Raw genomic sequence first — 18,506 nt, 5'->3', positions numbered from 1 at the left:
GAAATTGTTATATTTTCAGTGTTCAGAAACCAAATGTGAGTCACTTTGCATAGTTAATAACTTTATTTTAAAGAAGAATGTCTGAAGATGACATGCACAAACTAGATATTGAACTTCTATTAAAAAAAATTCCCAAATATTGTGCGCCTGTATCTCAATAAGTATTAAAGATCTCTTTTAAAGCCCTAAATGTTTCAATCCCTGTGATATTGCGATCATAATGCAGCTCTGAGTACATTGTTGAACTTTACTAATCTTCAGTGGACAAAGACGAAACATGGATAATTTATTAAAGAGGACAGTCTGAAGAACAATATTATGAAACTAGTAAAACAAATTAACCATATAGGACTTGAATATACAAAAAGAAAAGTTACCAGTCTCTACACAGATATCTTTAACACATCTTGAGTTACAAACATGCAAGTGCTTTTTTTACCGTCATTTTTCAAGTGTCAGCATTGGCATATAATGCAACAAACACAGATAAATTCAACTGATTTTAAATGACCCATCTCTGTAAAAAAAAAAAAAAAAAAACAATACAAAAAAAAAACATTCCAGCTGATAGTTGAGTGTAAATTAAGTAAAAACTATGTAAAATAAGCAAGTAAGGCAAGTTTATTTATATAGCAAATTTCGTACACAATGGTAATTGTAGAGTAAAATAATCACTATGTCTATGGAAATCTTCATAAACCATCTTCATAAACCAAGAAAACCCTAAATGTTTGTGTTACCAGGAATTTCCTGTAGGTGGAAGCAATACAGTAAAATTTACAGCGCATTTACATTTGAAAGATTCTTCCAGTTTGCAGAGTATAACTTTATCAAGCTTTTCGTGGCTCAACAGTTCATCAGCAAAAGTTGGGAATTTTCACATCATTCTTAGAACAAACTCCAGCAGATGAAATCTGATACATATGGTAAATATTTAGTTTATTAAAGAGGATATTGACATGAGTGACACACTAACTCTGTCGAAAGAACGAGGAGCACGATTAACAATCTTTTAATTTCTTGAAACAAAAGAGTGATCCAATATAAGCATGTGGAATCACACAGATATGGACAAAATAGACCCAACAAAGAAGACACATAAAGACAGGAACTTATTACATATTTGTAGATACGTTATTTTAATATGATCAGCACTGAATAATATATCCTGACAACAAGACTATCATCAAATTACTTGCTAGAAAAGCCAATAGTTCAGTTTTCTCCTCGTCTTCAGTAAATTGGCACATTAAGATCATTACATTGTCTGTCATCAGACTGAGACAAACTATAGGATCAACACAAATAAAATATATTAATGAACAGTTTAACACAATAATGCACATCAATAAAAATCACACATAATCAGATGTCAGTGGACTGTAAATTTATTTGCATCATTATACAAAACCTACACAAATTTTATGTTGCATATAATAATGTAGTAATATAAAAAAAACCATGTAAGGCTAAAATGACTAAATACTTTTGCTGTTCTGCAAAAATATCTCCACAAATCTTGTTCACAGCAAAGCTAATAATTTGTGCTAATCTAAGATTTACTGAATCTGAAATTCACATTGTTGACTTGAAATACTGATTCTGTAAAAAATATTTGCTCACTCGGACACAGAACAATGCTTTTTAATATGAGTCACAAGACTCGCTGACTGTGTGAATCTCTTTCCACACTGAGTACAGAGGTACGGTTTCTCTCCAGTGTGAACTCGCTCATGTACTTTCAGGCTTCCAGAATCAGTGAAACTCTTGTCACAATATGAACACTTGTAAGGTTTCTCTCCAGTGTGAATTCGCTCATGTACTTTCAGGCTTCCAGAAACAGTGAAACGCTTGTCACAATATGAACACTTGTAAGGTTTCTCTCCAGTGTGAATTCGCTCATGTACTATCAGGCTTCCAGAATCAGTGAAACTCTTGTCACAATATGAACACTTGTGAGGTTTCTCTCCAGTGTGAATCCTTTGATGCCGTTTCAGATGTAAGTCTGCAGGAAAGCTCTTTCCACACTCAAAACACATGTGTTCTCTCACTCCATTATGTGTTTTCTGGTGCTGTTTATAACTGGACAGCAGTGAAAAACTCTTTCCACAGTAAGAACACACATGAGGCTTCTCTTCTGAATGAACTTTCTGGTGTGCTTTTAGACTTGGTGATGAAATGAACTTTTTACCACACTGATCACAGTTAAAAAGCTTTTCTCCAGAGTGAATGTGCAGATGATAACTGAGACTTGATACTGCAGTAAAACTCTTTCCACACTGAGTGCAGGTGTATGGTTTCTCTCCAGTGTGGATCCTCATGTGCGTCTTAACGTTTCCTTTGCTTACAAAACTCTTTCCACACTGTGAGCAGGTGTGCAGCTTTTTGTCTTTTTTTCTTGAAGTTTTGACTTTACAATGTTCCTCCTCCACTTCATTCACCTCATGTGTTTGCTGTTCCATCCAGACTAAAATAAAAAAAGATATTGTTAAAATCAGTTAAAGTGAACACAACTTAATAGCAGAAACCTAAAGAGCCAAAGGTTACTTCTGTTATTCCTTGTTAAAAATAAATAAATAAATGTGGATATGATCATTTAGATGATAATTTATCTTTCTTACTTATTCCTCATTATTTCAAAGCCACTAAATCTTTTTAACAGAAGCTTTAATGTCTGTCAGCAGTCAACAATGAAGAATCAAGAATGGACACAAACCTGTTTGTTCCTCAGTATCTTCATGTTTTATTCTGGATGGTTCTGAGACACTCATGTCTTCAATCTCCTCTTCAGCTTCTGCTCCAGTCCTGTAGGATCAAGTGAACAACCCTCACCTTTTTAACCCAAGCACAAACTCCGCCCACCACAGATTCTGAAGATTTCATTGGTCGTGTCAATCACAGTCATCATCTACACAACACTGAAACATATCCAGTACAAACCTGTGACCTTAGAATAGTTTTATTTTTTGTGTAAATTTTAGAAACTTCCCCAACCCAAATTTTTGGTCCTGTTCATATTTTTAACGAAGAAAGCTAAACATAAATATTGATGAAAGACTAAATAACTAATGATATGGATATTTACGGAGAAATCCATTACTTTGTAGAGGAGAGTAAAAATGAACATATATATATATATATATATATATATATATATATATATATATATATATATATATATTAGTGCTGTCAAAATTAGCGCGTTAACGCATTCGATTAATTTGAAATATTTAACGCGTTAAAAAAAAATAACGCAATTAACGCGGTTTATTTCCGGTTGTGGCCTATGTGTGTTCAACGTGCAAAGAAATATGGATAAGACCAAGGAAGGACTTTTATACAGAAAGTTTCAGTATAAAACTCTGCCGGATTACTCTTCAGTCTGCCACAAGATACATTACTCTTCATTCAGTCTGCCACAAGAAACAGCAACATTAAAATCATGAACTCAAATGTCATTGTTTAAAAAAAAACAATGACTGTTGTAACAGTGCGTAAATCAGACCTTTCTGTAACGCTAACGTTAATAAGCTTAAACGAAAATAACGAAATAATTGTGTAGCGGAGTATTTTTTGTACACAGTGCCGCGAACTGTCAATCACTCCTGTACGCGTGCATCACTGTCCTCCTCAGCTGCAGCAACTTGCGCTCTCTCTCTTCATCAAGTTTTAAAACAAAAAGGGGACAAAAAGATCATATTGTCTTTGTGCATAGGCTATAGATTAATTAAATAAATGAATATCTAAATTTGTGCCTTGCCGTCTACGGTATTTTTTTAGAACTTAGAAAAAAATATGCTGCATCCAAATGAGCAGCCAGCGGGGGCTGCAGGACGACTCAACCTCCGCAGACAGTTTTTAATGTTTATCAGACAATAAATACTCAAGATTTTGCTTTAGTATAACTCCCAACGAGTTTCACACACCTTCTCCGGCCACGTTGAGTTGTTGACACTTAACAGTGGGAAAAGCGACACATGCGCTATTCACTTGTGTAACTTAAGGGTGAATGGGTAATGTAGTTTCTGCTCTGGGTGGGATGAATTAGGAAGCTTGCATTGTGAAGGGCGCTCTGAAAATCGGCAGTGCAGGTGAAAGATTAAAACCTCTATTAAAACAGATGTCCAAATGAGCGTACCGGTACGCTACAAGCACGTTCTGGGCGCACGGAGAGGTGGCGGTACGCTCAAGAGCTATATTTGGAAGTGGCGGTACTGAGTACCTGTGCGTACTGGCCCACTTAAAGCACTGGCAATGACTATACTGTGGAATTTTTTTGCAGTCCACTTATAATTCAATATGGAAATCATTTTTGTTTTTTATTGGCATTGATTGTTTTGAAATTCAAATGGTACTTACATGCCTGTGTTTTTATTTCTGCAATAAATATGGCTTTCAAGCCAACAGTTAATTTGGAGGATATTGATGGTTTATTGCAGGTATGTTGTTTACATGAGAAAATCTGTGTTACAAGTTAAACAAAAATTCCAATAAACAATCATATTTTTAATTTAAATAGTTTCTTTGTCTTGAGTTTACATGAATTATTTACATTTTACATTTACATATCCAAAAAGTTTCAGTCTTTTAATTGCGATTAATCATGATTAATTTAAAAAAATTGTGCGATTAATTAGTTAATTTTTTTTAATCGATTGACAGCACTAATATATATATATATATATATATATATATATATATATATATATATATATATATATATATATATATATATGTGTGTGTGTGTGTGTGTTGGATTTGGATTAAAATTACAGGGTGAAAATAAAAGACTTTAGAAAGCATCAGTGTTTTATTTTTACTCAAAGATTGGCTATTATTTTAGTACTCTGTTGACTTTAGCAATACTTGTTGCATTGCAATAGTTCAAGAATGGGAAAAGCACTTTTTAATTTTAAAAAGTGATGGTAGTGACATCGGAGGCTGTCCCCGGCCAACAAGTTGGTGTTTTTTTCAATTTATGCTTTAGACACTGGTCACGACAAGGTGCTCCCCAAAGGAAGACAGTGTCTCGTTCCCTACTCAGGGAACAATGGTTACATTCGTAACCTGAGACAGGTTAATGGGAATTATTAATGGTTCTTAAACATTTCTTTCAATATTCTCTTTTAAGGATGGTTTACTTGGAGGTATGAAATTGTTACATTTTCAGTGTTCAGAGACCAAATGTGGGTCACTTTGCATAGCTGATATCTTTAAAGAAGAATGTCTGAAGATGACATGGGCGAACTTGAAGAAATTTTACTTCTATAAAAATAAAATAAAAACTGAATGCCAAAAATATTGTTCTTCCAAAGATTGTGCGCCTGTATCGCAATTAGTATTAAAGCTATCCCAATATAATTTTAGATTCTGGTTCTTAAAGGTTTCTTTTGTAATCCTCATTTTAAAGTCCTAAATGTTTCAATCCCTGTGATGGGGATCCCAATACAGCTTTGAGTAAATTGCTGAATTTTGCTAATTTTCAGAGGACAAGGAACAAACGTGAATAATTTTTCATTCAGCTGATGCTTATTAAAGAGGACTGTCTGAACAACTAATACTGAAACTAGAAATGCATTTTGTTTTATTCTATTAATCCAAATTAACAATATAGGACTTTAAAAATGAAGACACCAAAATAAAAAGTTATGAATCAGTCTCTACACAGAGATAGCTTTAATACGTCTTGAGTTACAGACATGCAAGTGTTGTTCCCCTCATAATTGAAGTGTCAGAGTGTGAACACACCTTTAATTATTTTTCACATCCCCAGAAAAAGAGCTATACCTTTTTTATGAGATGGCCATACAAATAAGAGAGCTGTCTGAATTCAATAATTCTTGGGAATGTATAGGCTATATTCAGGAAATAAGGAGTCAAATTTGCAGCTTTTGGGGTACAACAATTGGGGAACAGGCCCCTAAAATTTTAATTCTGAACACATGAAAGCACATGAGCGAGTTCATACTAGAGAGAAACCATACCACTGCATTAAATGCTAGTGATCCTTATGACAAAACATAAAAAGCATAATTTTTTCGGACAAATGTTGTCACAAAGAGCAAAGTCTACATATTCATCCAGTTAGTTTGATAGTTTTTCAGGTACTTCATTGGTGTGACACAATATTTGTACACTTGTATTGTCAAAGCAATTGCAGAATTTTTACATACATTTAAATTTGTCAAACAGCTCAGTGTAACTGACAATTAGTGAAACAATAGTTTGACTGAAACACAGTCGTCATGTTTAACTGAGCTGCTGAAAAGCCAATAGTTCCCTGTTTTCTCCTCATTCATTATGATGATGTCTGAGATCTTCTGTTAATTGTATTGTCACATTAAGCTCATTTCATTTTGTGTCAACAGACTGAGACAAACTACAGGATCAACACTTTATGTGATAATCACCTACTGATGTGTGTTTTTTATCTTTTACCCCTCAGGTTGAATTTCTAGATTAAAAGTATGATTACAGACTATAGAAAACAGTCTTGCACAGTTTTTTTTTTTTTACATTTGGATTAGCATAAATTAGAATTTTCATTCAGACAGTCTGTTGTTTTTATTTAAACCAGTTATATATAACATCATTGAAATGCAACGTTTATAATTTTCTTTTTTTAATGTTTTGGTTTTGTAAATATATATAGATATATATTACCTTTCATTGGTCAACTCAATCACTCAGTCACCCCTCAACAAAACTGTAGACTTCATGGATTCAGTTCACAGCAAAGAAATACATAAATGAAGAACAAGGACAAAATATTAAATGTCATGGATGAATAAGTAAGCGTAATCAACCAATATTAAAGAGCAGGGTATTTGGAGCCAATTTGATGATAGTCTTGTTGTCAGAAAAACGTTCAGCTCAGTACTGTATGGGAGAATATTTATTATAATATTTATGCCAAGAAACTAACACTGGCATATATATAACTAGAAAATATGTAGTTAGTATGTATAGTTAGTATAAAAGTTAACAATACTAGTATTCTTCTTAGACAACACACTCAACTGTACATATATTAAACCAATAAATACTAATATTTACTAACCTAAACTAACTTGTTTATTGAGAATAATTTTCAGCTTTGTGTAGGAGCTCACCAAGACGGCTGACAAAGTTAAAGTCTTCTGTCTGCAAGTCTTCACAGGTTCTCTCGATGAGTGATGCTGAGATTGTGAGATCTTTATTGAACTGATTCAAAATCTTTTTTTTTTTTTAAAGGGGCAAATACTCTATTTCAGTCATCAGGGGCTGTTTTAGCTTTCATGATGAGATAAAATCACAGCTAAATGACTGTGCAATTACTTTGACAATATAAATGTAATATATTTGTTATGCCATTAAAAAAGTAACTGGGTGAATTGATAGACTTTGCTCATTTTGACAACTCTGAATAAACATCCGGAATCAGTTTGTGATCGTCAGATATTTGATGAGCCAAAGCTTATGGTTCTGTAATTTCCTCATCATTTATCATCTACATGTAGATCGACGGACAAAAGCCCTCAGTGTCTTCATGTGTTATTCTGGATGGTTCTGAATCACTCGTCATCAATCTCCGAATAAACTAAATAGTATGTGTCAGATTTCAGCTGCTGGATTTTTTTTGATCAGCACTGAATAATCTATCCCGACAACAAAACTATCATCAAATTACTTGTTAGAAAAGCCAATAGTTCCGTTTTCTCCTCACTTTATGTAAATTGACACATTAAGATAATTACATTGTGTGTCATCAGACTGAGACAAACTATAGGATCAACACAAATAAAATCTATTACTGAAAAGTAGTACTCGATGGCGCCGCACATGGCTGCTTCAGTGCTTGGCTCTCCAGTGTTTGTGCTGTTTTTGTTCGTTTTTCCTGTTTTTTGTTTAACAAAAACTATCAGTTTCACCAGGGATGAACTGCTGAACATTCGGCAGAACACACCACAAGATCTTTTACCGGATTTAAATTATTCAGACGTTTTACTGAACGTTGTTATCTGAGGAACAGCGGCGCTGATCAAGCGCTTCAGGACGCGCAGACGGGGGAATCGAGCGGGAGCGCTCGTCAGACTCAGGGAGCGCTCGTCAGACTCAGGAAGCGCGGTTTTCGAACGCCGTTGCCTAGCATCCATCTGGCAAATCTCCGCTCTCTACCCAACAAAACGGACGAACTCCTTCTGCTTTCTCGGACAAATAAGGATTTCTCTCACTCTGCTGCTCTGTGTTTCACGGAAACCTGGCTGAATGACACCATACCGGACAGCGCGCTCCATCTGCCGGGATTTCAGCTGTTTAGAGCGGATCGCGAATCAGAATCAACTGGGAAATCGCGCGGCGGCGGGACATGCTTTTACATCAATGAACGGTGGTGTACAGATGTAACTGTGTTAAAGAAGATGTGCTGTCCTGATCTAGAAATGCAGTTTGTCAACTGCAATCCGTTATATTCGCCGCGGGGAGTTTCACTCGTTCATTCTGGTCAGTGTTTACATCCATCCTCAAGCGCATGTGAGCTCAGCTTTACAGAAACTCGCAGACCAGATCACAGAGACAGAACAACAACACCCGGACTCTGTTTTAATCATTCTCGGGGACTTTAATAAAGCCAATCTCTCCCGTGAACTGCCAAAATACAGACAGCATGTTACATGTCCCACCAGAGACAGTAATATATTGGATCACTGTTACACAACAATAAAGGACGCATATCACTCTGTTCCACGAGCAGCTTTGGGAAATTCTGATCACTGTCTGATTCATCTTATACCGTCCTACAAACAGAAACTTAAATCTGCTAAACCTATAGTAAAGACTGTGAAGAGATGGACCAGCGAAACAGAGCAGGATTTACAATCTTGTTTTGACATCACTGATTGGTATGTTTTTTAAGCTGCTACCACCGATCTGGATGAACTCACAGAGACCGTAACATCCTATATTAGTTTCTGTGAGGATATATGCATTCCTACCAGGACTTATTTAACATTCAACAATGATAAGCCATGGTTTACAGTAAAACTCAGACATCTTCGTCAGGCCAAAGAGGATGCCTACAGAAATGGGGACAGAGTCTTGTACAATCAGGCCAGGAACACACTGAACAAAGAGATCAGAGCGGCTAAAAAGACCTACGCTAAAAAGTTGGAAGACCAGTTTACTTCCAACGACTCAACTTCAGTGTGGAGAGGTCTAAGAGCCATCACGAACTACAAGACACCATCCCCTTGCACTGAGGCTAATCAACAACTTGCTAACGACCTGAATGAGTTTTATTGCAGATTTGAAACCCCCAACACCCATTCTGACCATCTCCCTACACAACCATTAACACCTCCTGCAATCCCACCCTCCACACCTCCTGCTCTTCAAATCTGTGAAGATGATGTGCGCCAGGTCTTCAAGAAGAACAAAAGAAGAAAAGCACCAGGCCCAGATGGTGTTACACCAGCCTGTCTGAAAATCTGTGCTGACCAGCTGGCCCCCATCTTTTCACAGATCTTCAACAGATCCCTGGAGTTGTGTGAAGTGCCTTCCTGCTTCAAACGCTCCACCATCATCCCCATCCCAAAGAAACCCAAGATAACAGGACTTAACGACTACAGGCCTGTGGCTCTAACGTCTGTCGTCATGAAGTCGTTTGAAAAACTGGTTCTGGCTTATCTGAAGGACATCACTGGACCCTTACTGGACCCCCTGCAGTTTGCTTACCGAGCAAACAGGTCCGTGGATGATGCAATCAACATAGGATTGCACTTCATCCTGCAACATCTGGACAAAACAGGGACTTATGTGAGGATCCTATTTGTGGACTTTAGTTCGGCATTCAACACCATCATCCCAACAGCCCTTCAGACCAAACTGACCCAGCTCTCTGTTCCTAGCTCTGTCTGTCAGTGGATCACCAGCTTTCTGACAGTTAGGCAACAGTTAGTGAGACTGGGGAAATACACATCAAACAGCTGCTCCACCAACACTGGTGCCCCTCAGGGATGTGTTCTCTCCCCTCTGCTTTTCTCCCTGTACACCAACGACTGCACCTCTAAAGACCCCTCTGTCAAGCTCCTGAAGTTTGCAGACGACACTACAGTCATCGGCCTCATCCAGGACGGTGACGAGTCTGCTTACAGACAAGAGGTTGAGCAGATGGCTGTCTGGTGCAGTCTTAACAACCTGGAGCTGAACATGCTCAAAACAGTGGAGATAATCGTGGACTTTAGGAGAAACCCACCTGCACTTTCCCCACTCACCATCATAAACAGCACTGTGACTGCAGTGGAGTCATTCAGATTCCTGGGAACCACCATCTCTCAGGACCTGAAGTGGGACACTCACATTGACTCCATTGTTAAAAAGGCCCAGCAAAGGTTGTATTTCCTTCGCCAGCTGAGGAAGTTTAACTTGCCACAGGAGCTGCTGAAACAGTTCTACTTGGCCTCACATCCAAGTCACCCCATCTTTGAACTTCTGCCATCTGGCCGGCATCTCAGAGCCGCAAACACCAGAACAGCAAGGCACAAGAACGTCATGTGTAACAATAAAACCAGCATAACATTGAAATGATAAATTAATGAATGTCTCCCCTTCTGTCATTTTACTGCACCACACCGGCAGGCAGAAGTCTCCTGCTTGCAGACGAAACACACGCACCACTCACTGGATATCAATGTGGATTAGTGATGGGAAGTTCGATTCTTTTCCGCGAACCGGTTCTTTCGGACGGTTTGATTCAATAAACTGGTTGAAAAAAAAAAAACAGTTCACCGGATACATAATCCATTGCGATGTATTTGTTATTAAATGAACTTACGTTTCGTCCGATTGCCCTTCATTCAAGCCCTCGGTTTACCCGCACTCAGTACATTAGCACAAAATCAGTTCAGAATCAATCACCAAAAGAATCAGTTCAGTTCAGACGCGCTGTGAGTCATTCTTCATGCTAAATCACGAATGCGCAGTATCATCAGCTCCTCGGTTCTCGAATCGGACGCGTCCGAAATAAACGGTTTTCGGTTCCGTTTACTGATGATCTGAAAACTGATACAACCGGTTCTTGACTCGAGAACTAGAATCGCTCAAAACCCGGGTAGGAAAATCTGACAGGGTAGGATAAAATGTCAGGACACCGGCACATGCTGCAGTTCAGTATCATCAGCTGCTCTACTCGTGACGTGTTCATGTTCTGTTTACTATAAACTCAGTTTGTGAATCTGTCATCATTAACTATAAATACAGTACAGATATTTCATAAATCATCCCATATTCATATTAAACATGGAGGCTTTAGAGTCTTAATCATTGTCCAATTTCCCTGAAAACCCCTTTGGCCCATACATAATCTACAATATACAGATTAGAAACATGTAGCCCCTATCTTAAAAAAAAAACGTAGCCCATATATATATATATATATATATATATATATATATATATATATATATAGTTTTATCACACTTTCCGATGTTTAACAAAATACTTGAAAAATTACACGCATGCGCAGTATCATCAGTTCATCGGTTCTCAAATCGGACGCCTCAGAAAGAAACGGTTTTCGGTTCAGTGTACTGGTGATCCGAAAACCGATGCAACCGATTACCAAAGACAGCAGCAGCAACCAACAGATGCTGCACAGCTCAGCATTGCAGGATTTGCAAGACCAGAACTGACCAAACAAGCAATGCAACTTTATGATAATAAAATAGGTTCATTTGTATTTTCATGCACTTGTAATACAATAAAACCTTTGAAAACTTTTTTGATACGAAACTAGTTCTGTTGACATAAAATAAAAATGTTCAACGGCAATGACTAGATGTAACAGTGGTATTTTTTTTATTACATTTTTATATTGCCATTGGTTTAATGGGTTGAAAGGTTAAAATATTAATAGAATGTAAAAATGTACAATACCAATTTATAATCTTTTTTTCATTTAATTACTTTCTGGACTCGGGCGGATTCGACTCGGACTCGGCCTTTAAGAACTCGGACTTGAGTGCAACTCGGCCCCTTTTGGACTCGGACTCGGACTTGGACTCGATGTTTGTGGACTTGGTCTTGACTCGTACTCGACAAAGGTGGACTCAGACCCAACTCTACACTAAAGCTCTTTCTGATTCTGATTCTGAAAACTAAATACAATAATGCACATCAATAAAAATCACACATAATCAGATGTCAGTGAACTGTAAATTTATTTGCATCATTATACAAAACCTACACAAATTTTATGTTGCATATAATAATGTAGTAATATAAAAAAAAAAACATGTAAGGCTAAAATGACTAAATACTTTTGCTGTTCTGCAAAAATATCTCCACAAATCTTGATCACAGCAAAACTAATAATTTGTGCTAATCTAAGATTTACTTAATCTGAAATTCACATTGTTGACTTGAAATACTGATTCTATAAAAAATATTTGCTCACACGGACACAGAACAATACTTTTTAATATGAGTCACAAGACTCGCTGACTTTGCGAAACTCTTTCCACACTGAGTACAGAGGTACGGTTTCTCTCCAGTGTGAACTCGCACATGTAATTTTAAGTTTTCAGATCGACTGAAACTCTTGTCACAATAGGAGCACTTGTAAGGTTTCTCTCCAGTGTGAACTCGCTCATGTACTTTCCGGCTTCCAGACTGAGTGAAACTCTTGTCACAATATGAGCATGTGTAAGGTTTCTCTCCAGTATGAACTCGCTCATGTATTTTCACGTTTCCAGAATCAGTGAAAATCTTGTCACAGTAGGAGCACTTGTAAGGTTTCTCTCCAGTGTGAATCATTTGGTGCCGTTTCAGATGGACAGCTGTAATAAAGCTCTTCCCACACTCAAAACACATGTGATCTCTCACTTCATTATGTCTTTTCTGGTGCGTTTTACGACTGTCCAGGTTTGAAAAACTCTTTCCACAGTAAGAACACACATGAGGCTTCTCTTCTGAATGAACTCTCAGGTGTGCTTTTAGCCTTGATGATGAAATGAACTTTTTACCACACTGATCACAGTTAAAAGGCTTTTCTCCAGAGTGAATGCGCAGATGATAACTGAGACTTGATACTGTAGTAAAACTCTTTCCACACTGAGAGCATGTGTGTGGTTTCTCTCCAGTGTGGATCCTCATGTGCGTCTTAAGGCTTCCTTTGTCTCTGAAACCCTTTCCACACTGTGAGCAGGTGTGAAGCTTTTTGTCTTTTTTTCTTGAAGTTTTGACTTTACAATGTTCCTCCTCCACTTCATTCACCTCATGTGTTTGCTGTTCCATCCAGACTAAAATAAAAAAAGATATTGTTAAAATCAGTTAAAGTGAACACAACTTAATAGCAGAAACCTAAAGAGACAAAGGTTACTTCTATCATTCCTTGTTAAAAATAAATAAATAAATGTGCATATGATCATTTAGATGATAATTTATCATACCTATTCCTCATTATTTCACAGCCACTAAATATTTTTAACAGAAGCTTTAATGTCTGTCAGCAGTCAACAATGCAGAATCAAGAATGGACACAAACCTGTTTGTTCCTCAGTATCTTCATGTTTTATTCTGGATGGTTCCGGATCATTCATGTCGTCAACCTCGTCTTCAGCTTCTTCTCCAGTCCTGTAGGATAAAGTGAACAACCCTCACCTTTTTAACACAAGAACAAACTCCGCCCACCACAGATTCTGAAGATTTCATTGGTCGTGTCAATCACAGTCATCATCTACACAACACTGAAACAAATCCAGTACAAACCTGTGACCTTAGTATAGTTTTATTTTTTGTGTAAATTTCAGAAACTTCCCCAACTCAAAATTTTGGTTCTGCTAATATTTTTCATGAAGACAGTTAGACATAAATATTGATGAAAGACTAAATAACTAATGATATGGATATTTACTGAGAAATCCATTACTTTGTAGAGGAGAGTCAAAATGAATATATATATGTATATATATGTGTATATGTATATATATATATATATATGTATATATATATATATATATATATGTATATATATATATATATGTAACCTCTGGTCTTCTGCCTAATATACTCTCTCGGACACCGTCAGGTTTGTGGTAACAGCAGGTTTATTCCACTTCTGCATTTATGACAAAGGAAAACAGTGTTGAATAGTCATCTCATAAACAGCGCATGATCTTTCTGGAAAGACGGCATCATTTTAAAGTTAGCTATAGACGGTTTCATCGGGCGCACGCGCCTGGACCTAAGTTAACTTCCGGTCTGTGTTATATCGGTCTGGCTGCGGTGCCATCTACAAACGCAGTTAAAGCCAAGGTGATGAGTAGACTGAAGTTGGGCCCAGGTGGTTGTGGGATGTGTTTCCCATACATTTATTTATTTTTGGAGACTCGCCACAATTTTAAAACTGATCGATTTTCAAAAAGGCTTCGTTAAATAAACATGAGTAACTTAACATTACGTAACGTACTGCACATTTAATAATAATAATTCCTAACATTTATATGTTTAAATATCAAAACGAGGCACAGTTGTTTTTATATCGCTGTATTTCTGAAGTAGGACTTGCATGTTATATGCCTGATAAAGCAGCGTGTGAGCGCACCAGCTCTGCTTTGTTTACAGCTGTTACTGGGGAAACCTCTATTTCTCGCGCTTTAAGTCTATGCTTTTAAACATCTCCTGCTGGCAAATAATGAATTTGCATTTTCATTAACTCCGCCTGATCCACGCAGCAAACATATTTTGTTTGTTATCAAAAAATATCTACTCTAGAGGGACTTGACTGTTGTTATTGATTCTATTTGGAGTCTACCGGAAGTTAAGTTAGGTCCACAAAAGCGCTCACGCGCATTAACGTTTGTTTATGTTGATGCCGTTGAAACCGTCTTATAACACTGTTTAGTCCACAGACATTCATAGACACGTTACCTCAAGGAAAATCCTCCATTACTTTGAGGATTACCCATAATCCTTCGTCAATACTAGCATTCGCTGCAGGTACACTTTGTGACAATAGGTGGCACCATACTCACATTTAGTAGGATTTAACCTGATCCTTTTTAACTATGTTACATATATATATATATATATATATATATATATATATATATATATATATATATATATATATATATATATATATATATATATATATATATATATATATATACACACAGACACACACATAGTATATAGTATAGTATATAGTATATAGTAAAATCAGTTCACAACAGCTGCTGCATTATCTGCTAATGGTGACACTTCAAAGATGGAAGATTTGAGTTTAGGATAATTTGGTTTCTTTGTCACAAACTAACCCTATATTAAAGTTTCTAATGGAATTGATTCAGTGTTGTGTAGGCGATCACCATGATTGACACGACCAATGAAATCTTTAGAATCTGTGGTGGGCGGAGTCTGTGCTTTAACTGTGTTAAAAAGGTGAGGAATATTCACATGATCCTACAGGACTGGAGCAGACACCAGCAGCAGCTGCTGAAAATGACACATACTATGGTAAAGATGCAGTCTGTTAAAGAGGAGATTGAAGACATGAGTGTCTCAGAACCATCCAGAATAAAACATGAAGATACTGAGGTACTGGTGTCCATTCTTGGTTCTAAAAGTGACATGACATTCAGCCAAGTATGGTGACCCATACTCAGAATTCGTGCTCTGCATTTAACCCATCAGAAGTGCACACACACAGAGCAGTGAACACACACACACACTGTGAACACACACCCAATTAATACATTTAATTGTATTAACAAGGAATGAGAGAACATACATTTGACCCATCAAAGATCTGATCCTTCTATAACATATGCCTGTTTGTTTCTGAAATTTAATCAGGTTCACAGATTTTTAACCACATCATTTGTTTATTTTAGACTGGATGGAAGTCAAACAGCAAAGACATGAGGTGAATGAAGCGGAGGCGGAAACTTGTAAAATCAAAGGCGAACAGCTGCTCACATGCACTCAGTGTGGAAAGAGTTTCAGACACAAAGGAAACCTTAAGAAGCACACGAGGATCCACACTGGAGAGAAACCATACAAATGTCCTCAGTGTGGAAAGAGTTTCACTGCAATAGCAAGTCTCAGTTTTCATCTGCGCATTCACTCTGGAGAAAAGCCTTTTAACTGTGATCAGTGTGGTAAAAAGTTTATTTCATCATCAAATCTAAAAAACACACCGGATAGTTCATTCAGACGAGAAGCTTCATGTTTGTTCTTACTGTGGAAAGAGTTTTTCATGGCTGCTCAGTTATAAACAGCACCAGAAAACACATAATGAAGTGAGAGAACACATGTGTTTTGAGTGTGGAAAGAGCTTTGCTACAGTTGGTCATCTGAAACAGCACCAAAGGATTCACACTGGAGAGAAATCTTACAAGTGTTCATATTGTGACAAGAGCTTCAACCAGTCTGGAAACCTGAAAGTACATGAGTGAAGTCACACTGGAGAGAAACCATACCACTGTCCTCAGTGTGGAAAGAGTTTCACTCAGTCAGTGACTCTTGTGACTCATATTAAAAAACATTGTTCCGTGAGCAAAAGTTTTCTTCAGATTCAGTATTTCAAATAAATTATGTGCTATTTAGATTTAGTAAATATGAGATTAGCTCAAATAAACTAATTTTGCTTTGAAATGCCACAAGATTTGCGATTTTGTTGTAGAACTGCAAGAGAATTTAGTCACTTTATTCTTACAGTGATGTTGTTTATTCTTTGTTTAAATTTCTGCTCATTAAGACACTGTCAAAGAAAATTGAAAAATATTAAACTATATATTTTTTTAAATGCATTATTGTTATGTATGCAACATAAAAGCTGCATAGGCTCTGTATAATGATACAAATAAAGATTTTCACTGACATCTCTGATTATGTGAGATTTTTATTGATGTGCTATTTTTATTTCAATTCCAGTATTTTAGTTATTCATTAAAAAAAAAATTTTTTTTTGTAGTGATCCTGTAATTTTTCTCAGAGTTTAATGTGTGAGTTTACAGAAGATTTAAGATATCATCATAATGAATGAGGAGGAAACAGTTGATGACAGTCTTATTGTCAGGAGACATTATTCTGTGTAAACTGCATGAAAATAATGTAAAATATGCACATTATAAAATTTATATTTCTATGGAAAATCCTCATAAAATATGAAAACCCTATATACGTGTATGTCATCCTATGAAAGAGAAACTCTAAACTCCAGGTGCAGCCGCTGAAATCTGACACATTCTGGTAAATATTGAGTTTAGTGAATGGGAGATCGATGACATGAGTGATTCAAAACCATCCAGAATAAATAATAATTATACTGAGGAACAAACAGGCTTTTCTCCATTCTCGAACCTTCGTTTTTGACAGTTTTGGTAGCTGCAAAATATCGATACATCACTAACAATTGAATGACGGAACCAAACTTTGGCTCATCAAATATCTGACAATCACAGACTGTCTTCTGTATTCCAGAAGCATGGTTAATTTACTGTCACACATACTCTCGGTTGATTAATCCAAACCTTGCTTACTCGAGGTATGCTAGTTCCAAAAACACACACTGCTTTATACAGAAAACTATTAAATATGCCAATAAATAAATAAAAAAGCATTTTCACGGATGTGCCAGGTCCTTCCACACACACTTCTCATTATCCCCGATCACAATAACCAGACTTTTGATTGGCTGCACCTGTCGCCCTCTCATTATCTCCGTTCTATATAAATCAGCCACAGACACACACTCTCTGTCCGGTCTCGTCTAAGCGAACTACATTGCAAGCTATTGTGGACTAAACCTGACTCTCTGTTTATTTAATAGATTTCTATCGTCATCATCTTCATCTTCGGTGGAGTTTTGGATTCCAGAGTGTGTCTGTGTACCTGTGGTTTCCCTAAGAGCTTCAATTTATCTGCCATTGACTCCTAACTCTTTGCCATTTCAATAAACTGTTCCATTTAACCTTGAAACTGTCTCCGTCATCTTCTGTCCCTGACCGCGACAACGGCAGCTGACCCAGGGTCTGTGCTTATACTGTGGCAGCAAAGGGCATGTTTTCGCGGAATGCCCCATCCGTCCACCCAGAGCTTTGGTGAGTACGGTCCAACCAGAAAAAAGCCCATTCCACAGAAACTAAAAGTTCAGTCTGTCACCAGAAAACCCTTGAACCGTTCATCAATACAGCATCGCACCAACGAAATCACTCTGACAGTGGGTATCCTGCATCAGGACAAAATCAAACTTCTGGTCCTGGAGAATTCTACCGCAGACGTGTTTGGGAGACCATGGTTAATGGACTGTCATCTTCAGAGGAAGACACCGCGCCTCCTGAAACCATCCTACCTGCAAAGGTTTTTGTCTGCCCCATCGAGTGGAGTGGAGATGATATCATTCCCGATACGCCGAACCCTCCGTTGGGTTGTCCAGCTGGATAAAAGGGACAATAAGTAACTTTTTAGGTATTTTATCTAAAATCAATATTTTTATTCATAAATATGCCCTCAAAGGTGTACAAATA

At 37.0% G+C, this 18,506-nt stretch overlaps 1 protein-coding gene and 1 pseudogene across 1 annotated transcript; one reads left to right on the top strand and one right to left on the bottom strand.

Annotated features, from left to right (window-relative positions):
- Positions 1-1,381: 1,381 nt before the first annotated feature.
- On the bottom strand, positions 1,382-13,729 carry LOC113058966 (zinc finger protein 658B-like). The gene is made up of 4 exons (XM_026227209.1): positions 13,520-13,729; positions 12,431-13,274; positions 2,717-2,805; positions 1,382-2,467 (listed from the first exon to the last, which is right to left on the bottom strand). The coding sequence occupies exons 1-4, from the start codon at positions 13,572-13,574 to the stop codon at positions 1,620-1,622; spliced, it is 1,836 nt and encodes a 611-aa protein (XP_026082994.1). The 5' UTR covers positions 13,575-13,729; the 3' UTR covers positions 1,382-1,619.
- Positions 13,730-15,489: 1,760 nt separating this feature from the next.
- LOC113058965 (gastrula zinc finger protein XlCGF7.1-like) lies at positions 15,490-16,568 on the top strand (annotated as a pseudogene).
- The last annotated feature ends 1,938 nt before the right edge of the window (positions 16,569-18,506 follow it).

Source organism: Carassius auratus, chromosome 40 (assembly GCF_003368295.1).
Source record: "Carassius auratus strain Wakin chromosome 40, ASM336829v1, whole genome shotgun sequence".
NCBI classification, from domain to species: Eukaryota; Metazoa; Chordata; class Actinopteri; order Cypriniformes; family Cyprinidae; genus Carassius; species Carassius auratus.
Note: the sequence above shows the minus strand (reverse complement) of the source record. Positions and strands in the feature narration are given on the sequence as shown.